Raw genomic sequence first — 23,400 nt, 5'->3', positions numbered from 1 at the left:
GTAAAACTTGCCGCATTTTCATCATCTCGTCACACCGTCACATGGTGGCGTTTTTATGCATGCTGCAAATTCTGTTTTAGAGAGTGTTGGTTATTGCTGGTGGTCCGCGAACGGTGAGGCTATAATTTATAAAATTAGTTATTGTTGTTTTGAATATAATTTTATTACCTAAAATGTTTGGTTGATAATATTAATAGCCCCACTTTTGTGGCCAAGGCTAGCCTTGGCCACACAAGTGGGCACTTGTGTGGCCATAATAATAGAGCAAGGGTAAGTGGGGCTAGGTTAGGTAGGTTAATAAATATTTATTGTAATTAATAACTACAACAACAGTACAACAAGTACAACCAGAGGCCCCCCTTCTTTAATCTGTTGTCACTGGTCAGTGGTACGGTAGCCTGAAGCTGAACGTCTGACGACGTCATTCTACGAGGCTCGTATCGTAAATAATGCCAGAGACCGGCATCAAAAACTGGCGTGTGGTTTAACCGGACCGTTTAACCTTTGACCTCATTTATTTCACACTGGGTGCAGTTGATTAGCTTCCCTGGGTCGACCCCGCTGTGCTCATTCGGTAGAGACCCTGACAAGAACTAAACGAATGTTCACTCACCGCTCTCGTTGTTTTTGTGACGTCATGTACCTGGGCCTGGGGCCAGCCCCAAAGTGACCCACTCCACAAGCAGGGCACTGGGGGCTGACTCGGGTGAGCCCCTGGAATGACGTCAAAGCTATTCGAATGCACCGAGGGCGGACCAGGGTCGACCCAGGGAAGCTAAACGAATGCACCCACTGAGATGCGAAGTCAAATTCTATTGCGAACTTGAGAGCAGTGTACTGTTTGGACATATTGGGTGCAGTTGCACGTTTATCCAATATCATTGTATCAAATGGAATCACTGGATCTGAAAAGCTGGGACCTGTCTTTATCCTTGCGGATAAAGACAGGGGCCCAGGGGAACAGCCACAGGACAGAGTAATCCACACACAACCCTCAATGGGGGCTGGAGAGGGGGGGGGGCACATTACTAAAAATAATTATTAGCATAAAACCTTACTTGGTAACGAGTAATGGGGAGAGGTTGGTAGTATAAAACATTGTGAGAAACGGCTCCCTCTGAAGTGGAGTACTTTTCAATGAATTTGATTTTGAGATCTCTGAATTAAATTTTGAGGTCACGAAATCAAGCATCTGAAAGTGCACAAAGTTCTTCGTGTGACAAGGGTGTCTTTTCTTTCATTATTATCTCGCAACTTCGATGACCAATTGTCTATTGAGCTAAAATTTTCACAGGTTTGTTATTTTATGCATATGTTGAGATACACCAAGTGAGAAGACTGGTCTTTGACAATATTACCAATAGTGTCCAGAGTCTTTTCAAAGAAAACAAAATGAGTGGACTGGTGGGTGGACCTTGGACGGCGCACCATTTGTAACAACAAAAAAGATCTGGAGATTGTAATGTTATTATTAGTTGTTTAATAAGAGTAGAGACCATACCTGCACCCAACACGACATATTTATCATTAGGTCATGTCTACAACTGTTTTCCTGTTTCTATGCAAAGTTGCAAGGGTGCGTGATGTGATTGTCTCAAATTTCTGTTAACATTTTCTTCGTTATTTACAGTGTGTACAAAGATCTGTTTCAACTTGAATACTGTACTCTGTCAATAGTTGTGAAATGAATGGTAGTTGACGCTAAACATTATCACTTGACAAATCACGATGGCATTTCTGCCAAATCAACAACAGCAGCAGCAGCAGATGCAAATTAAGGAGGTTGGTTCGGATGTTATCTTTTATTAATGTTTGATTGGCAGTGTATTGTGCCACAGTATCTTGTAAACCATTTACATGGTGCTATGTGAAGCAGGCATGCAACTTTTCAGCTGATCAGCTGATTTCCTCTAGTGCCATAGAAAACTGAAAATCACAAAAAAAATGTGTTTGGCCATTTTCCTCCTTTTTTTTGCAATAGAAAGTTGCATGTCTGGTAAAGGAATGGGTCACATACTTCAAAAACATAGCTCCACAATACCTTAATGGAAAATACTGAATGTTGAAGATCCTTGAGTGCCACTGAGTGACTGATATGTGTTCTTTATAAGAAGCCACAATTAAATGAAATTAAACCTCCTGTGACATGTTCAAATTGGTTGACTAACCATTTGAAACCATTCATTTTTATGAGTTTTATATGATGTCACAGCTGTGCACAGATTTAACTGCATACATGTGTGAACTCTAAAGCATTTTACTACAATACAAGATATTGGCATAAATTATCTATCATGCAAAACCACAGCTTGGATGATATTGAATGGTCAGACAGTAGGAGGGTTGACTTCCTCGTGTGAAGACATTAATCACATATCATTTGCAGGCTGGCATAGCTTATCATTTCAAACCACAGTGAATGATGTTAAATGTTCAGAGAGTAGAGGGGTAATTTTGCCATATCACAAATATATTTTCTGGGGGGGGGGGTATTTTCTGTTCTTTGTAATGAATGTTCTTAGTGGGCAAGATCTTTGTAAGCCTTAAAAAATACAAGTAAAGTTAAGAAAACAACTCCTGAATAATTTAGTTTGATTATTTTTCTTCAGTTTCGAGACTTCCTGTCCTCCTACAACCGCTTGACTGAATCTTGCTTTGGAGATTGCATCAAAGATTTCACAGGGAGGAAGCTTATGGATAAAGAGGTATACTAAGGACAAGTTTCTTCAAATCAAATCAATCAATCAACATTTATTTCTATACAAACACAACATACAAATACAAACAATATGATTTGACAAAACTGAAAACCGTATGGAGGCAAAAGCTTGTAGGCTAGGGTGCCTCTACAAAACAATGGATAATAATAATACGACCAGAGAAATTTTAAAACAATGCATAAACATTAAAACGAGAAGGATAAACGAGCGCAAAAACAAACAAACAAACAAACAAACAAACAGACAGACAAACAAACAAAATTACACCCCAACAAACAAACAAAACAAATAAACAATGCACAAACCACAAGACAGATTTTTTTTCATGGGGAAATTATTTATTCAAACTTAAAACAACTCCTTACTTTACAAACATAGTGAAAAGCCATAAAAGCAAAACAATATAAAGTTGACCCAACATAATATTTTATAAAGTACAGAGTTAACCTTGACACAATTATTTGAAAGAGTCCCATTTTTATGGAATTTCACAGTAGAATCATTAGTGATGGACGTGCTAGAGATGTACTTATCCAAAGTATAATAAGCGTTTTAAATTGATTTTCAATAGTGCAAGGGATGGAATCTTGCATAATCTTGCATTACCTTTAGCCATCACTCTGTGCACCTTGGAATTGAGGTTTCATCCTGCCATTGATATTTTGTTTGTGTTTGGTCTTTCTGTGTGTTCGAAGTTGTTTTACTGTAATTCTTGTAAATACCCTTGACAGTGTTACTTGTAGAGAGATAAACTTTCTGTTATACATCAGTATAATTTTTTTTGCCGTTCATACCACATTGTTATCTTTTCAAAAACATTGTTGTTGTTTTTTTCATTTTGATCGTAGTTTGTTAATCATACTCTTTGAGTTGGTCATGCATTTACTTTGTTTTGGTAATTTGTACGGGTTTTTATTTCCAGTCAAAGTGTGCATCCAACTGTATGGAGAAATATCTGAAGATGACGTTGAGAGTTTCGCAACGCTTCCAGGAGTATCAAGTCCAACAAAACGAAGGATTAATAGCAGCACAACAAAAAGCAATGGCTGGGGCTGGACGGTAGCACAAGAAAAAGAGCTCAACGATGAGGCTGGACCGGTCAGAGAGATTTCATGAATAACTGTCTGGCAACAATTTGGATCAAATGCACCATTTGTACAGATTGCCTTTGTTAGCGACTGGCAGACTTCATTATGAAGCTCCTGTTGGTTATTTAAAATACCTCACCAACAGAGGGCGCTATCACACACATAGACTGCTCTCATTGACAAACCCCTGTGAGAGCAATTTGTGTGTGATGTTAGTTTGTGGATCTGAGGTTGCCAGGGGTCAGAGCTGTCCATGATAGTACCCTCTTAAATATGGTATACTGATGTTTTATAAGTTAAAGAAGAATTGTTAAATTTACATTTTAGTTTGGTTTTACTCAATGTTATATAGTGTGAATGCAGAACCTCTAAAGCAGCAGCCTGTTGGCAACTAAGGGGTTCGAACCCCTTCTAGTCTTCATTCTGAAAAGATATCTCAATCAAAAGATCCCTGAGACACTACTAAGATGAAGAGAGCCCAGAAGAACATTTGGCAAGATTAATAATACTTCCTGTTTTTGTTAATTACACAAAATAATTATCAGCGTAAAACCTTACTTGATAACGAGTAATGGGGAGAGGTTGATAGTATAAAACATTGTGAGAAACGACTCTCTCTGAAGTAACGTAGTTTTCGAGAAAGAAGGAAGTTTCCACAATTTTAATTTTGAGACCTCAAAATTAGATTTGAGGTCTCAAAATCAAGCTTCTGAAAGCTCATTATTACCTCGCAACTTTGACGACCAATTGAGCTCAAATTTTCACAGGTTTGTTACTTAATGCATATGTTGAGGGTACACCAAGTAAGAAAACTGGTCTTTGACAATTACCAATAGTGTCCAGTGTCTTTAAACTTGGTATAAGAAAGAGGTCTTCTCATATAAGCCAGAAACTTGTGACCTAGATGTCAGTGATAATTTGTGTGAGTTTCCTGTTGGAAGATGAGGTCTGAGTTTACAACTAGTGACTAATGTTTTTATTCTAAAAACTGTTTTCTGGTGTGAACCATTTCGTTGCAAATGTCATGTACCAGACTCTGTGGACATTCATTCGTTGCAAATGTCATGTACCAGACTCTGTGGACATTCATTCATTCTCTCCACTTGAGAACAAACACATTCTTCCACACTGAAACACAATGTGTGTTTCACAGGTCAAGATTTCATTTTCAAACTCTTGAACCCAGAGACAACCCAAGTATCAAACCCATCACATGGCAGAGATGTTTACCCTCAAACATATTCTACCTCCATGCACGTACACAATTACTTCCAAGTAAAAGTCGTGCTACCATTTATGATCCGTGCAGTTGAATGGTTTGGTCAACTCATCAGAAAATGGCATGAAGAGTAGGAGGGTTAAGATAGTTTGAACTTGACAATTTAATTTTTTTACCCTGTTGTGCTTAATACATTGTATCAAAGATGTAAATTAAATGTAACAAATTCAAACAACGCATTCCTTGTCTTGCACTGTGTTCTTTTTAAAGTGATAATTCATAAGATTGGTTAATATTTTGGGGGGTTGAACAAAGAATTGACTAGAGTGGGATTCGAACCAACGACCTCCGGATTAACACGACGGCGCTCTACCAACTGAGCTTTCTAGTCCTATATTGGCGTTGTCCCTATTTTGTCAATATCTTTGTTCAGGGGTGCCGGTCAGAAGCCATTCAACCGTTAACTGCCGTGTATCGTGGTTAATTTTTTGTGAGCATTTTTCATTTGGGTGACCTGTTGGTAAGTCATTGCATCACATGCATGCGTTTCTGCTGGATGACCAACATTTTTCTCTACTTTAAAGCTGGTAAAGTTTGTGTGTAATTTTACCACCATTAATCCATTTCATCGTTCGAAAGCATTTCTTTTGACAGAAACTTTCAAATTTGAGAAGACCTTTGTCTTAAAGAAATGTAAAAGCCCAGCCGCAACTGTTTTTCAAACTTTTCCTGCATAAGAAAGAGGGTGAAGATAAGCTTGTATTGAAAATTTAAACTGTTTTTTTTATCCTGTTTTAAAAGTGTTTCTCTTTGTTGGAGTTTGGTGCGTTGTTTGAAGATACATGCCCTGTGTAGGACTCCAATACTTTTTACTATAAATATTAAAAGAAAAGGATAGTTCAACTCGGTGGAGCCAGTTTGTGAGTGGGTGCAGCTTACAGTGAAATTATTTCAAGCTTACAGACAGGATTATTTGTAAAAATTGTCACATTTTGTTATAAAAAAACCTGTATAATTCTTTCAAGGGATACATTTTTACAAATAGGTGCAGGCCCATTGGGTTTGTGGTTTTGCAACAATAAGAAATTTCTTTATGACAATAGTCTTGTAGTGAAATTCCATTTACAGCTGCCAAACAAGCTTACATCAAGAGTCTTATGTCTTCCCCTTAGTGTCATTTGTTCTTGGAATGTTAACTGTCAATAGTCACAATAGAAGTTGTACCTTAGCTATAGGGAGAGCAAAAATCCCAAAGTGTTATATAATTGATGTAAAGGAATGTAGTTTACTTCTTTTGTGCATGCCCAGAGCACATTAATCCTTTGTACTTGGGCCCAATAAACACATGAAGACAAATACTCTCTCTCTCTCTCTCACTCTTCTTCAACCTTCAACAGAGACACATCTCAAACTTGAGGTCAGCTGATATGTAATATCATTGTTACTAGTCATTCTGTAGCTTTATAGTCTGATGGAAACTGCATTGTCAGCATTCCACTCCTGAACAGCAACTATTTGGCTAGAGGATACAATGAGTATAGCAAGGCCGAAAACCATTTAGGTGTAGAATAAATGGATTGGAGTAAAGGTGGAACAGCATCTCACCAACAGAGGGCCACCAATCACAAACCAAGAATAAGGGTAAGAAAAATTACTAGTTATCATTACCCCTATCCCTAATTGCTACTGCTTCTCATGTTTTATCAATTGGGTGTGATCCCTGGCTACACAGCAGTTACAGGTGAGGTTGGGTGGCTTCAAACTGATGGCACCCCTGAACAAAGATATTGAGACCTACGGCTAGATAGCTAGATTGCTCAGTTGGCAAGTTAATTCGAAGAGTCACAGAATAACGTCCTGCTCTTGTTAAACTTTTCTTTGTTCAACGCATTTAATTGGTTTCAGACCATGGGTTAAGCTAGTGACTTGACACTCAATGCCACTGACTTCAATAGAAAGAAAGACAATGTTTACAAAGGAAATAATTAAACAAGATCTGCATACTCATAATCATTATTTATTTATAAGTGGCAACAGTACAATTACAAAATAATTTTAAAAGTCAACTTAATATTGAAATGGTCAAATACACAATATATCACTTATTGTATAAACATATGGTAAAAATTATGTAAATAAAAATAGTGAACAGTCTTATCACCATGACTGCTGTTTAAAATTCAGTTAATTTTGTCCTCATCAGGGTCAATCCTTAAAACTGATGCTGTCACAGTTGATCAAAAAATCATCACAAATTTTCTGATGAACCACTTCCCATCCGATGACGTCTAACACAGCTACATAAAATCGAGTACTGTTTTGTTTCAGGCCTTAAAATTTAATACTAAACTTGGGAAAATTTTTTAGTTTAATTAATACTGCATAGAAAATCCAAAATAAATCTACTGCGATATAGAATTGTTTAACACACAAGTGCACCATTATAATTCAAGAACAATTTGAATAGTTACAAATATAGAAACATTATTTTGCCAATAAGTCTGAACAGTTAAAGGGAAGGTACACGTTTGGTAATTACTCAAAACAAATATTAACTTAAAAACTGACTTGGTAACAAGCATCGGAGAGCTGTTGATAGTATAAAACATTGTGAGAAACGACTCCCTCTGAAGTAGCATAGATTTTGAATAAAGAGGTTATTTCTCACTAAAATAATAAAAGACTTCTAGACAAATTCGTCCAACAATGGTGTTTATTCTCTCATCATTTTCTCACAACTTCCACTTCAATGACCAATTTAGCTCAAATTTTCACAGGCTTGTTATTTTATGCTTATGCTGGGATACACCAAGTGAGAAGACTGGCCTTTGCCAATTACCAAATGTGTAATAAACAATTTTTCCATGATATCTGAAACTTGCAAATTTCCTCACTACTTTACGTGGTCAAAATAACCATGAGCTTCTAAATAATTTCTTATATTTTATTTAACATTTTCTGTTTATTGCCCCCAACCCACTTTTCAACAGTGTTGCTCCTCTTTTAAAACTGTACATTATTATCAAAACGCTTTTGATTAAATGGTATGCCAAAAACAGTGGATCGTCATAATGTATATAAAATTGTTCACTCTGACATCCACCCAATCTGTCTAAATGCAAACTTTAAAACAGCTCATCAAAGCTAATTTGGAATTTTCCAACAATGACATTACAAAATGAAAAAAATTAATACATTATTTTGAAAAGATATTACCAAAAGTGCAGCAAAATACTTTTAACTTGAGAAAAATGTATAAAACATTACACTTAGATTGTTATTTACTTTACTGTCTGCATAGATATTTGTACTTTCATGGTTTAGAACCTCATAAAAACTAAAATTAATCCAAAAATATTAAAAAATAATTTATAACCAAATTGATTTACAATAAATGTACAATACATTATAGTTAACATAAATTTGTCTGTCACTAATACTTGAAAGTCCCAAAGATATTTAACAATTTAAACCAAATATATTAATCTTCAATGCACCATAAAAAAGCATCATCCAATCACAAGGCACTATTCATGGAAGTTTTTGGTCTGAATGCTGATTAAAAAGACTTTAGAAATTACTGTTCATATACAGCAGTGTTCTCCAACTTTGAAAATGAAAGGTTGGTGTTGGGGTGGGGGTAGTACACCAGCATGAAGCCTATACGATGTCCCTAAAAGGCCATGATGACATGTTGATTGTACATGCTGTGATCCTGGTGGTGCAGTATGAGGTGGTTCCTGAGGGCCACTTCTTTTTGACTTCTTTGAGGAAAGGTTTCATATGAAATCTGGAATGCATGAACTTGTTGGGGGGTATGTGGCAGATGAGTTTTAAACTTTGGTGCGACTTCCTTATTAAAAGTGAAGCGTGCCACAGGTAGCGTGGTGGTGCACCAAGCTTTTTCTAACATGTTGGAGAACACTGATACAGAGATATATTCAATTAAATTTAATACTTGTTATAAAGTGGATGTGGTAGTTTGGCCGAGTCCTACTGTATGGTTTCAGCACTGGCTATGGCTGCAGCTGGAATGCTGAAAATACCCAACTTATTCAACTTTGTTTAAAACAGGACATGGTAACCAGGCCAACTCTTAATGAACGGCTTCTGAAGTGGCTATGGCTGCAGCCAGAATGCTAAAAAGACCTATTCTTTAACATTGTTGTTGAAGCCAACAGCCATAGCTGAAACAAGTCACCTGATTTTGGCAAAGCCTTGGTATTCAATGAACGTTGATATTCGAAATGAATTCTTTAGTCAGGACACATACTTGTTAATGCTGATAAGCAAGGCCAATTTTACAGAGCTGTTTATAATGGCTGATTTTGAAATGATTAGCATAACAATTCAAATTCCATGGTGAACTCGCAAGTTGGCCAGCCAATTTTTTGTTGCCGACCTGTAAAGTACGCTTATGCTTAAGTTAATTTTTCTGCTATAGTTAGCTTGAAAATTTGCTTACCGTAAATCAGCGCTATGAAGTTGGGTCCAGCATATACTCTTGGGAAAGCAAAGAGGAAGGCGCCAACTTAGATAAATGTTCACTTTGAATTAATCGCCTTTATCTTCTTTACTTGTTTCCTTGTTCAAGCTTGTTTTTGTTAGTGACTGTTTGGAATTGTTCCAGGTCCTAAGATATAGTCTGTGAGGGGAGGACAATCTAAATGGCTCAACCCTATAGAGACCATAGCGGCCACAAGCGGCTTGGACCAAAATACCCAAAATTGCCGCAGACCAGGATTTGAAATTTTTGTTTCATCAGTTGAAAGCACTGTTAAGCTGACTTTTCTGGTGTGTAAGTCCAAATGATACGGCTTGAGCCTAAATCCCAGACATCTAGACATAATTCCTACGCCGCTGCGAGTTATATCGAGCAGCACTTGGACTTGGTGTCCTCTTCAGAGTTGTTACTGATCTCTTCCTCTTCGTCGATGGTATCAAAGTAATCTTTGTCTTGATGGAGTGAGATGTGCTCGCTGGGTTTAGCTCCCTCTGCTGTCAGCTCTAGAATATTCTTGACTAGAAATCTCATCGCTTCCTCTGCAGTGATAAGATGGAAGAAAAAATGTCTTAAACAGAGCAAATACCATAAGCCTATTCGGAATTGTCAGCAGTAATGGATATCAAAGCTGCAATTCGGAATAGGCTTATAGGAAGTACAGGGCCATTCAAATTATCTGTGATGATTGTCCGACTGTCTGATTGTGCGAGCTCTGGTGTTTCTGTTGGTTATTATTTTAACATGCTGGATTGCTCATTAATTTATTGAAGATAATAGAAATCATAGCGGAAATATTCCACACTTGTTATTCCCTGGGTGGAAAAAACGCCAACCTACCTCCCAAGCAGGGTTGTTTTTTTTATGGATGGAGCACTCTTTATTGGTCAACGCCAAATTGAGATATTGTAGGGTAAAAGGTCAGCCAAACTTGCAAGGGTCATACCCTTTTAATAACTAGTTCTTACATATAGCACATTTCACAACAACATCTCAAGTGGCTTTTTAACACAATATCAAATGTCTACCCTCGCAGGTATCCATTTATACCCCTGGGTGAAGAGAAGCAATGATAGCATCTTGCTCAAGGACATAAGTGTCATGACCGGGATACAAAGCCACACTCCAATAGCTTGAATTCAATGCTCTAAACTACTCAGCCATGACACCTTTATCCGACACAGAGATTTTTTTGTGTGATAAAGGCTTGAATGGTGATATAAGAATACAACATACACTGCGTCTTTTATCTCCAATCATCTACTTACCGATGTTTACATTATCCTTAGCTGATGTTGCAAACCATCCAATGAAGTTATGCTGTTGGCAGAATTCCTCCAGCATTTTGGAATCTAGCACTGTATCCTCAAGGTCACACTGTGAGACAAAAAGAGGGTCAAGAGACAGAACAGCCAAAATATAAAGGTCAGGAACTTTCGTTATTATTTTTAATACAGTTGGATGGCTTGTTTTTGAACTGTGGGTTGGGTATTAGGGGACATTCTTTGTGGCAGGACAACTTTGTAGAGGTGCTGGTCACCTGGTCCTCCTTGCCACTCACTTGCTTGGTATTTTTAGCTATTTTGCTTCTTTGTATCTTTAACTACAGATTTGTGTATTAATATGCCTGTGTAAAGTCTAATAAAACTAAACTAAAACTAACTTGACGAAGTGTCGGGACTTGAATAAATTGTGCTAGCTCGCTCAGCCACAACATTAACATCTAAAACATACATCAAATTGTGTCATCAAGTTGCCAAAAAAGGCTGGCACATGTATATCGGGAACCGTCTATATCAAGGGAGGTTTCTCTTACCTTATTGGCTATTAAAAGAATAGGGACAGGTTGTTCATTGGCAAGCATCACTTTCTGGTTGACATCCAAGTACCACTGCAAAGAAATATATGCCAAAAAATACAAACTTATCTTACAGTGTGGTTCAAAAAGAAAGTAATTAGGTAGAAACTCAAATCTTACAGTGGTTGTTACTTGTTAAAGGAATTCACTCGTAAAGGTAGGGTCATAGATATTGGTAATTACTCCAAGAATTTACGACCATAAATTTACTTTGTGAGAAGCACTGCGGCTGTTTATAGTATTACAAATTTTCACCTAAAAACATTCTCCTAAATACATAGATAATTTTATTAATTTTAGTTTTAGGGTGTATGTTTAAGATGTATGAAGGTGCTATATTATTTATCTGAAAATATCTTTAAAGCCATTGGACACTTTCAGTACAGAAACAAAAAGAAAAGTTCACAGATTTACAAATAATTTACAGGGTTTACAGAAGGTAATGGGGAAAGACTTCTCTTGAAATATTATTCCATGAAATGCTTTACTTTTTGAGAAAACATTAAAACAGTATCAATCCTCGATATCGAGAATTACGAATTACATGACACGTAACGTGCGGAAACAAGGGTGGGTTTTCCTGTTATTTTCTCCCGACTCCGATAACTGACTGAGCCTAAATTTTCACAGGTTTGTTATTTTATGTAGAAGTTGTGATACACAAATTGTTGGCCTTGGACAATACTGTTTACCGAAAGTGTCCAATGGTTTTAAAGGCATTGGACACTATTGGATATTACTCAAAATAATTACTAGCATACAACCTTATTTGGTAACGAGTAATAGGGAGAGGTTGATAGTATAAAACATTGTGATAAACGGCTCCCTCTGAAGTGACATAGTTTTCCAGAAAGAAGTAATTTTCTACAAATTAGATTTCGAGACCTCAGATTTATATTTTGAGGTCTCGAAATCAAGCATCTAAAAGCACACAGCTTCCATGTGACAAGGGTGTTTTTTCTTTCATTATTATCTTGAAACTTCAACGACCAATAGTTGAGCTCAAATCTTTACAGGTTTGTTATTTTATGCATATGTTGAGATACACCAAGTGAGAAGACTGAATTACCAATAGTGTCCAGTGTCTTTAATACAAAAACAATTAAACAAACTATGGTAAATCTGCTCACCTTGAGAACGGAGTCAAATGTTGCTGGTCTGTGAATGAATGAAACCACAATCAGGCTATTACACCATACAAGGTTGCTAATGAAACTAGCACAAATAAAATAACTGCTGAACCAAAGTTAAGGAATGGAAGTGAACACAAAACAGAGCGGAGTATACAGGTCATTGAGATCATTTTACTTGGGCATTCAATATTGACCATATCCATTTTCCCATGTTACTATAGTGCAGGACTTCTAAACAGGGGCTACAGGATAATTTCAATATTTTAACTACTACCTTTTTGGCCAAACAGACATCGTAGATAACGGTTTATAACCATTTTACGCTTAAATTTTGCATTTAATAATAATAATATGCGTCAAAAATACACCTCTCCGCGTGACTTTTTCAGCCGAGAGACAAAAACTGCTTAACTCTATGATAATGATATGCAATAACCCCTTGACCTCATTGGCGTTATTTCCCAATAGGGTTTGTGCACGATTCTCCAGCTTTGGCCAGTTGAGGGCGCTCTTTTCATTATCAAATAGCGCTGATGACATCACAATTCCTTTGTCGCGCGGGTTTGTTTTACCTCGCATTTTTTCAGAATTTTGGCTCGGAGTATTTCTGGGAAAAAACATTTTTACCATGTTTTAACGTGGTGTAACAGACTCATTATATTTTTTTCTTGTTTCCTATGGACTCCATCTACTATAAAATGTAATAACTATAATAATTTCCAAGCATTATATAGCCCCACTTTGATATGTTGGCTATAAAAAACTTCAGTCCCAAAGCCTTTTTCCATGTTTTTATGCATCTAAAAGAAACAAATTTTTGTAACAAACAAATTTTTTATTTTATGCATATGTTGGAATACCAAGTGAGAATACTGGTATTTGACAAATTTTTAAGGTGTCCAGTGTGTTTAACTAAAGTGTAAATAAGAAATTTGATGTCATACCTTGATAGATCAAACACAATGACAGCAGCAATCCTGCAAACCAAAGAAGAATTGATTTGGCAAAATGATGTTAAATTGATGAACCTTTTAAAATTTGAAAAGTTTTTTGAACAAAATCAGAGTTGAATTGATCATTTTAGAGAAAAATCTGGGCAAACAATGGACTTGGAATGTTAACTGCTCCTCTGACCTGAATGTAACAATGGACTTGGAATGTTAACTGCTCCTTTGACCTGAATGTAACAATGGACTTGGAATGTTAACTGCTCCTCTGACCTGAATGTAACAATGGACTTGGAATGTTAACTGCTCCTTTGACCTGAATGTAACAATGGACTTGGAATGTTAACTGCTCCTTTGACCTGAATGTAACAATGGACTTGGAATGTTAACTGCTCCTTTGACCTGAATGTAACAATGGACTTGGAATGTTAACTGCTCCTTTGACCTGAATGTAACAATGGACTTGGAATGTTAACTGCTCCTTTGACCTGAATGTAACAATGGACTTGGAATGTTACCTGCTCCTTTGACCTGAATGTAACAATGGACTTGGAATGTTAACTGCTCCTTTGACCTGAATGTAACAATGGACTTGGAATGTTAACTGCTCCTTTGACCTGAATGTAACAATGGACTTGGAATGTTAACTGCTCCTTTGACCTGAATGTAACAATGGACTTGGAATGTTAACTGCTCCTTTGACCTGAATGTAACAATGGACTTGGAATGTTAACTGCTCCTCTGACCTGAATGTAACAATGGACTTGGAATGTTAACTGCTCCTCTGACCTGAATGTAACAATGGACTTGGAATGTTAACTGCTCCTTTGACCTGAATGTAACAATGGACTTGGAATGTTAACTGCTCCTTTGACCTGAATGTAACAATGGACTTGGAATGTTACCTGCTCCTTTGACCTGAATGTAACAATGGACTTGGAATGTTAACTGCTCCTCTGACCTGAATGTAACAATGGACTTGGAATGTTAACTGCTCCTTTGACCTGAATGTAACAATGGACTTGGAATGTTAACTGCTCCTTTGACCTGAATGTAACAATGGACTTGGAATGTTAACTGCTCCTTTGACCTGAATGTAACAATGGACTTGGAATGTTAACTGCTCATTTGACCTGAATGTAACAATGGACTTGGAATGTTAACTGCTCCTTTGACCTGAATGTAACAATGGACTTGGAATGTTAACTGCTCCTTTGACCTGAATGTAACAATGGACTTGGAATGTTAACTGCTCCTTTGACCTGAATGTAACAATGGACTTGGAATGTTAACTGCTCATTTGACCTGAATGTAACAATGGACTTGGAATGTTAACTGCTCCTTTGACCTGAATGTAACAATGGACTTGGAATGTTAACTGCTCCTTTGACCTGAATGTAACAATGGACTTGGAATGTTAACTGATCCTTTGACCTGAATGTAACAATGGACTTGGAATGTTAACTGCTCCTTTGACCTGAATGTAACAATGGACTTGGAATGTTAACTGCTCCTTTGACCTGAATGTAACAATGGACTTGGAATGTTACCTGCTCCTTTGACCTGAATGTTACAATGGACTTGGAATGTTAACTGCTCCTTTGACCTGAATGTAACAATGGACTTGGAATGTTAACTGCTCCTTTGACCTGAATGTAACAATGCTTGTTCGCTTTTGTTTAAGTTGGGGTTAAAAAAACAACATTACTAGAGCAGGACTTGAACCTGCAACCTCCAGACTAATGTGCCGGTGCTCTACCAACTGAGCTATCTAGCCATAAGTTATTTTGTAAATATTTTGGTGCCAGTCAGAAGCCATTCGATTTGTAACTGTTGTATAACCAGAGATCATTCGTTTATAATGATCCATGCAAAAACCAGCCATTTACTGCCAAACCTGAAACTGGGTTTATTTGTTCATCGAAGGGTTAGAAGACGTTTCAATCTGAGTCTTTTCAATTCTATCTGGTTCCATCTGGACCAATCTGGTTCCATCTGGACCAATCTGGTTCCATCCAGAACTTCTGACAACATCAACACAACTAGGGCAGAATACTTACGCATATTTATAGTACACTCTAGTCATGTGACCAAATCTTTCATGTCCAGCAATATCCCTTTGAAATAAAACAAAAAGAGAAATTTATTTCATTTCAGATTTTCCTGAACTCAAAACAAGTTTAGTGATTCAAGAAACTCAAGCTAGCAGGCTGAAACGTGCCAGTAGAGCCTATACCAAAAACAGATATTTTGTAGATTTAGATCAAGTTCAGAGAAATGAGTGCATCACAAAACTTAAATCAACATTGCAGCGTGTCTGTAATTACACTTTTATTTAACTACACAAACATACCACAGCTGTAAATTAACTCTTTTAGTTGAATCCCACTCAATTGGTTTCAGGGCAAAGTCAACTCCAATTGTCAGCTTATAGTTGGGTGAAAATTTATCTGAGTAGAAAAGAAGAGAACAAAAACGATCAATTAGTAAACCAAAAGAAAGTCAATAATAAAATAAATGTTTGTATAAATTAAGTAGAGCATGATTTACGCCTGTGATTAGTTAGCGGGTGCTCTACCAACTGAGCTAGCCAGCCCTATGTTGGCAGTCTCCCTAGTGTGTCAATATCATTGATCTGGGATGCCAGTCAGAAGCAATTCAACCTCAGGTGAATGTTTTCTATTTTCTCCCCAAAATTGAAAACAAACAATAAAGACTGATACCACAGTTTATATAGCGGTACTAGAAACTGTAAACACATGCACAAACTTCGTTAAAAAGTTGAAGCATTCAGAAAAATAATTGTTTGGAACCAGTCACAAGTATGTTAATATTTTATGGCATTTGGAGCAGGCGAATTGTTTCTGCAAATCGACATTTTGATTTTTAAGCCAAAAGATTTGTGTGCCCTGAAATTAAGCAGATCACTGCTCTCCCAGCTCAAAACATTTCAATGGTTTTTGCAGGCTTCCAGCTACAGTTTTGAAGAACTATTATCGGACATGGAACCTTGTAGCTTTTCTTTCAAATAAGAAGAGGAAATTGAATGTCAAGCACATTTCTTTTTAAAGGCACTGGACACTTCTGGTAATTACTCGAAAGAATTAATAGCATAAAAATTGACTTGTTAACGATTGATGAAGAGCTGTTGATAGTATAAAACATTGTGAGATAAGCTCCCTCTAAAGTAACGTAGTTTTCCAGAAAGAAGTAGTTTTCCAAAAATTTGATTTAGAGACCTTGAGAATTAGATTTTTAGGTCCCGAAATCAAGCATCTGAAAGCACACAACTTCGTGTGACAAGGGTGTTTTTTCTTCCATTATTATGTCGCAACTACGACACCCAATTGAGTTCAAATTTTCACAGGTTTGTTATTTTATGCATATGTTGAGATACACCAAGTGAGAAGACTGGTCTTTGACAATTACCAAGAGTGTCCAGTGCCTTTAAAAATGCCTTCTTCGGATCATTAAAATGAGGTGGATTATCAATGACAATGGAACAGCACAGAAGATCCAACACTTTTGTTTGTTGATTGTGTACTCAAATATTACACTTTGATTGTTATGCCCCGCGGTTGGCAAACCCAAGTCACTTCCAAATTTGCAAGAATTCATTTTTGGGATTGGCCCCTAATAAGTGAAATACCTGGAGGATATCAACATTCTTACCTTCTGTATATCTTCTTATAATAGACGTCTGAAAAGAAGAATCAAGACAAATAAGCTTATTATTTGCAAAAGCTACTTTTAAAATTTCAAATTTTATGGGTGATAACCAGGTAAATTGGCTGGCAGAGTTTTGTGTGATGTAGGAAAACATTGTGTACAGCTCAAAGTAAAAATCGGTGCATGCTTAAATCTTGTGCATGAAACAGGCATGATATTTGTTCCTTGAGGAAACAAGTAGGAAAATTGTATTGAGCAAAGTTGACCAATGTACAGTAGTGGTATACGTTTAAATAACATTTTCAGGCTATTTAATTTTGTTTTTTTCCAAGGGCCAAAAACATCAGAAATCAGACTAAAGTAGGAAGAATATCACGCCTGCCGTCGATTCCACAAAGTGTTAAGACTCCTCTTATCTCGAGTTAGGACGATTAACTCGTCCTAACTTACGATTAATCTAAAGGTCTGCATGCTACAGTGCAGGGTTGGGACTCGTCCTAAGTCCTAAGATTAGTCTTAAGTTAGGAAGAGTTTGGTGAATTCGACGGTTGGTGCTAGGGTTTTTTAATCTGCCCGCCCAAGCAAGTCCAAAACTTATGCAATGCTAAACACGTAAACTAGCAAGCCCTTTTGAGTCATAAAATGCATACATTAAAAAAAACAGTTCATCCTCGTACCATTTTGTTTGTGAAATTAATGCATGGAAGATAGCTTTTAATCAAACTTACCAGATTTTTCCTTTTCTATATTAAAAGCAGCGAATCGCAGCAGAGGACTACTGCTTCTAGTTTTATTACCTTGTTTCTTGAGTTTTCAAAAGATTCAAAGATTTTTCGTACCTTACCTGCAACAAAACAAAATCGGAAAACGGTTCAAGAGGGTTTAGCTTAGTTTTTTTTTTCAGAGACCAGTTTGCTTGTCACTTGTCTTCCAGCTTTTTTTCACCTATACTGTACTTCATATTGAATATGAGTACTTTTTAACCCTGAACAAGCCAGACATATCACTTAGAGAAAATGGTCCTGAAATATTTTGTTTAACTAAGATCGAGCCACTGGACCACTGTGAAGGGAGAAGACTGTTCAACCCAAAACAAAACTGCTCAAAAAGCTTGATTCTTGGTGTAGAGTCTTTACTATTGCCTTACAAATAAGGTGGAGGTTGAGACAGACTTTTATGCGCTGTGAAACTTGGCTTTTATTTCTGCTAGACAGCCATGTTGGTGAAGTTAGTTAGTTGACAATAGAGGGCGCTATTTATATTTATATGTAAGTGTAACATCCCCTCTTCTTTAAAGATTATTACACAGTAAAATATTCTGATGAAATAAATGTTGTTTTCAAAATTTTAAAACAAAGAAATGTTCATGAGTCCGGTTGTTCCATAGACAATAACTTGGCAAGGCTAGGAAACTCCCATTCACTCAACTTAGTACCTTGAATTATTGATACTAAACTTTCTGACACAAGGCAAATCTTGGGTTGAGCAGATCTCAAATCTTAGACAAGTTCAGCTTAACGTTCCCTCGTAAAGGGGACATGTATGCAGGCCTGGAATTAAATCTTTTGAGAGGCTATTTTAATTTTGCAACAGACAGTTAAATTGGAAAGTGCTTCGATATATGTAAGAGAAGATCAATCATTATGTCATTTACTCATTAGAATTAAAAGGTATTTTATTAGACTCAAAGTGAAAAATGTGGACACATCGTGTTGTGTTCAAGATAATAAAAAAATGTTTAAAGCCTGTCGGACTTGTCGGAAAAGTTTACTGGCATGACGACTGAAACTACTGGCCTCAGGCCTGTGATCGAGTGTAAAATTCAATCCTAAATTTGTGTTATTTTTCAGATTTCTATAGTAAAGCTGTATCTTAATTGGAAGCTTCAGCTACGGCTATGGGTGTTGCTACCTGGTTTGCTCTGGACTGAGTCCCATGCTTCAGTGCTTGTTCAAATGTTGATCAAGCCGCAGCCGCATATTTGGAAATGGCCAGAGAAGGTACTTTGCACTCACCGACTCCAAACTCTCCAATGACAAGAACCTTGTACAGATGTTCGGTCACACTTTTCTCCGAAGATGACATTGTGGTTGACCCATGGAAACTCAACTCTGACGACTGCCCATCGCCCTCTTCAAATCCTCCACTAGTCGGGTAGTTGTCTACAGTTAGAAGCTTTGTTGGACAAACCCGTCATGTGAATAAATACTTATGCTGCAAAAGAATAAAAAGAAATTTTCAAGCAAGATTTCTTGGCAAACCTCTGTTTTAAAGTCCAGCTCCTATCAATTTAGTCATGCGCAACCCTAATCATCTGTTCTACATACATCTAGATCTATGCTAATACTTGTCAAAGCCTTTCAGCATCTAGACAAGGTGAGAAGACAATGAAGACATTTTAGTTTTGGAAGTGGGAGGAAAACCCCAGAGAATTGTTCCGGAGAAAACCCACAAAGACAAGTAGGGACTGACAAACCCAATCCACATAGTGCCCCCCGTAGGATTCGAACCGGGGTCCCCAGAGTTGGAAGGTGAGGCAAGACACCACTGGGCCAACTTGTCACTGTTTTATCTGAATGCCTTGATGGACCCAGCAAGAAAAGTGGTCAGATATATGCAGTGCGTACATCTTCAACCATTTGAAGGCTGCACTTTATAAGGAAATAGAAGAAGAAGAAGAGGATTTATAAGAAAGTCTTACTCCCAGTCCTAGATGTTCGGTCAGCTATCAATAGCGGAACAATGCCTCATCTATGCTAGGAAGCAAGGAGACGTCACTTTTCATGAAACACTGATGCTCAGTGAGTGCGTGACTGGTTCTCCTAACAATCTCTAGTTCTAAACTCCTATTATAGATTCTTCTTCTAAGTTGGTTCTACTTTCATCTTCTTCTTCTTCCCTTGTAAGTACAGACTCAATAACATGAGCAAAAGCGTTACTGCGTTGGCGTGCATGCGCTCGCTTGCAGTCGCACATGACGAGGGTCATGACTTCTCCAACAACAGCGTCAATTTTTATTAGTAAGACCATGTATTAAAAGAGTGGATGTTCTACAGACCATGTGACCTTTGTTTACAATAAGTGTTACCTTTGCACATTCTTTGGATTTTATGGCAGGCAAGATACTGCACGAGTCAAATCCCATGGGAAAGTTGACATATTGTGTCATAATTTCCACATAAATCCAAGAGTTATGAAAGTAGAAGCTGGACAAGTTTTGAGATATGACCCCTTTCATTAGTCCAGATATGGCTACTTGCTTATCGTTCCAACTTCCAGGTTGAATTGAAAGCTTATAATTGGGGATTAAAGTTTTTTGGTTGCAGCTCCCCTTCCTGTGGAACGGCTTGCCTCTCACCCTAAGATCACAACCTGACATTTCTCCATTTAAACCCAATCTCAAAACTTACCTCTTAGTCAAGCCTACTAACTATTAATTTCCCCATATGTGATTGTGATATATTTAATTTATAGCGCAGTGAATAGTTTTTTTCTAGATACTAACCAGCGCTTTATAAGATTTTTTATTATTATTATTATCAAATCAAAATTTGATAAGAATCAGACAGACAGTGCAAGCTCCATAGATTGAGCCGTGTACAAATTGTGCCTGCAGGAAGTCCAGGCTCTGTGAGCTGGTCAGTCTGTGGCTCAATGGACCCTTCCCATGAAATATGCTAATTACATTCACGCATGCGTACAGACCCTGTTGGTTGGCAAACGCCATAGAGTTGTGCACTAAGCAGACGCACAATTGCGTCTGCGTCACGCACCAATAGCCGTGTACAAAACAGCGCGATAGTCCCTCATTTTGCCAACCAAAACGTTAGTGCGCACGCGCTACGTGCAATTTACATATTTCATGGAAGGGTCTATACTAGTAGTAGTATTGTAAACATCTGCTGTCACTGGTCACATCCTCTATATAGACTGGGGCATCCTGCACGGCTGGCTGGGGTAACCCAAATTCTAGAACCGCCCACAAACATATCTGCTTCATCCCCCATGGTCTATACCCTCCTCTTACCAGTGGACAGTGGTAGGCTAGGGTAGACCATGGTTATGGTAGACCATGGAGGTAGAACCAATGCAATGGTGACCATCCATGGCTGTGGTGCTAGCTATTACTAGTATAGTGACTAGTCAGTCATGTCAGTACGGTGGCTTGTCACTCATCTCGTGAAAATATCAAATTCAAAATGGAACATTCACCACTGCACTTAGTGATTTAATTATCTTCTCCCACTTGACCAAATCTTACCAACTCGGACCTTGAACTTGAAGTTCACTTCGCCACTTCCACCCATCCAAGCACTAACACGATTCACGGGTCCTACTAAAAGCCGACAACAAGCCGACAACGCCGACAACAAGTCCAGAGCGCCGACAACACGCCGCCAACAAGTTTTAAATACCTCAAAAATTGCAAATAGATATATTAGAACTATGTGTGTTCTCCCTCTGTTGTTGACAAGTTCTAAATCTACCCGTATCATAATGGTCTGGTCCAAACACGGTTTTTAAGCCAAGATGGCGTCTGACCGCTTTCCGTGCAAGTGAAGTTTTTATTTTGGTTAAAAAATACACACTTTTCGTGAAGTTTTTCCACTAAATTTATGTTTATGTTACAGAACACATATAGTTCTAATATATCTATGGTTTATTGGCCATTTTTGAGGTATTAAAAACTTGTTGGCGGCGTGTTGTCGGCGCTCTGGACTTGTTGTCGGCGTTGTCGGCTTGTTGTCGGCTTTTAGTAGGACCGCGATTGACTGGTCACATAGACCTTATCGCAAATACCAATGCGCAAGCGCAGTCTGTTGAATGAGGTGCATTGTGGGATATATATGGATCAAATTTGGATACCAGCTAGACCACAATGCACCTAATTCCAAGCTTTACGCGCGCGCCCCGGTATTTGCGAAAAGGTCTATGCACAACTACACTAGCAGAAACAACCATCAGCTGTGTTAGTGTCCGATTATTAATCGGGCAGCAAATCAAGAATACATGCAGTTAAAGCTGATTCTTTTGGCAAATTTAATTACGGGTTGTTTTTTTACGAATGGGTGGAAATGTTGTATAATGATTCATTATGGTTCCCTGAATCAGTTATTTACCATTGTGTGCATAACACTAATTCTCACTTTGACTAATTTTGTTTTGTTCACAAAATATTCAAAATGTGAGACTGGCATTGTTTTCCAAAATGTGTCACAGGCGCCGGATTCGAGAACTGCAAACGGCAGAAGCCTATAGGCCAACGTTTTGTATCAGTTTTTATCCCCTGTGTAACACTGGTATTTTTGGTATTTTGTTTTGCGTGCGTGACCCATCTCGGCATAGTGTAAAAACCTACCTTTGCGTTCGTGTGGTCTCGCCCAAAAAGTTTTTAACCAGTTAGAGCGCAGAAAATTCCCGCAAGTTTCTATAATCGAGTCTTGCGATACAAGGTGATTTAGTTGCGGTTGCTTTGTGTTTTGTTTACTATTTACTTCGTTTAAAATCGGTTGCTTTGTCCATACTTTTTGTATGTTTGTTGTGGAATGTTGTTGGAATGTGGTGTGTGAGGATATGAGTGCGAGAAGAAATATATGGGAGATCTCAAGAACCTCTTGACAGAGGAAGACGTGGGTTTAAGTCTGGGTGTATTTGTGTGAGAGTGAAGATCGGCGTCAACTTTCCGAAGGCCTGAAACAGCAGGTTCAAATTTTACGATTTATTTTTGTGGAGACAGCCACAACCCCAAAATCGTTTCAAACCGACAAATTCAGTGTCGGAAGAACTCTTTTCCCGTTTTGGGGAAAACCACAACACTCAGCCCGTCCGAGGATCTCGCCAGTAACACCACCCGTGAGTATTTACTTGAATTATTTTATTGTGATCTGTATCATTCAAACTATTTTACTTGGAATTAGCTATGGTACTTGCATTGAAGTTTTTGTACCAACAATCGTTATTTTTGTGTGTTCACCAAATATTTGCAGAACTAAAGTATCGAACTTATTTTTGCCATGGTGGCCAACATTGAGAGAGAAATTTATTTTTTGGGAACGTACCTTGCATGGATATTTCGTATCTCTAACCAAGAGTTGATTGTAAATAATTCTCGAGAAATGTGGTTCTTCTAAAATGAGAAGTATTGCTTGAAATGCTAGCAACTGTTTGCAAAATACTTTTGAGGGTTTTGGTTTATTTTATATTAAATAGATGGCCATGGGTTCAGGAGTAATTACACACTCTAAGAGAGAGATGACGCTGGCCG

At 37.7% G+C, this 23,400-nt stretch overlaps 2 protein-coding genes across 3 annotated transcripts; one reads left to right on the top strand and one right to left on the bottom strand.

Annotated features, from left to right (window-relative positions):
* Nucleotides 1-28: 28 nt before the first annotated feature.
* LOC117294905 (mitochondrial import inner membrane translocase subunit Tim9-like) lies at nucleotides 29-4,395 on the top strand. Its single transcript, XM_033777457.1, has 4 exons — nucleotides 29-113; nucleotides 1,631-1,782; nucleotides 2,610-2,705; nucleotides 3,643-4,395. Exons 2-4 carry the CDS (start codon nucleotides 1,729-1,731, stop codon nucleotides 3,781-3,783), a joined length of 291 nt encoding a protein of 96 aa, XP_033633348.1. The 5' UTR covers nucleotides 29-113; nucleotides 1,631-1,728; the 3' UTR covers nucleotides 3,784-4,395.
* Nucleotides 4,396-9,475: 5,080 nt separating this feature from the next.
* Nucleotides 9,476-21,509, bottom strand: LOC117295078 (ras-related protein Rab-32B-like). Of its 2 annotated transcripts, none has more exons than XM_033777650.1 (11): nucleotides 21,397-21,509; nucleotides 19,151-19,349; nucleotides 17,975-17,979; nucleotides 17,139-17,166; nucleotides 15,820-15,916; nucleotides 15,527-15,583; nucleotides 13,464-13,496; nucleotides 12,517-12,544; nucleotides 11,345-11,419; nucleotides 10,797-10,905; nucleotides 9,476-10,070 (listed from the first exon to the last, which is right to left on the bottom strand). In XM_033777650.1, exons 2-11 carry the CDS (start codon nucleotides 19,218-19,220, stop codon nucleotides 9,895-9,897), a joined length of 678 nt encoding a protein of 225 aa, XP_033633541.1. In that variant the 5' UTR covers nucleotides 19,221-19,349; nucleotides 21,397-21,509; the 3' UTR covers nucleotides 9,476-9,894. The 2 variants fall into 2 exon arrangements, with proteins under 2 accessions (XP_033633541.1, XP_033633547.1); XM_033777656.1 differs by having other exon boundaries at nucleotides 21,407-21,497.
* Between the last annotated feature and the right edge of the window lie 1,891 nt (nucleotides 21,510-23,400).

The sequence above is a fragment of the Asterias rubens genome, chromosome 1, assembly GCF_902459465.1.
Source record: "Asterias rubens chromosome 1, eAstRub1.3, whole genome shotgun sequence".
In the NCBI taxonomy this organism is placed as follows: domain Eukaryota; kingdom Metazoa; phylum Echinodermata; class Asteroidea; order Forcipulatida; family Asteriidae; genus Asterias; species Asterias rubens.
This window is presented reverse-complemented; position numbering and strand designations above follow the sequence as displayed.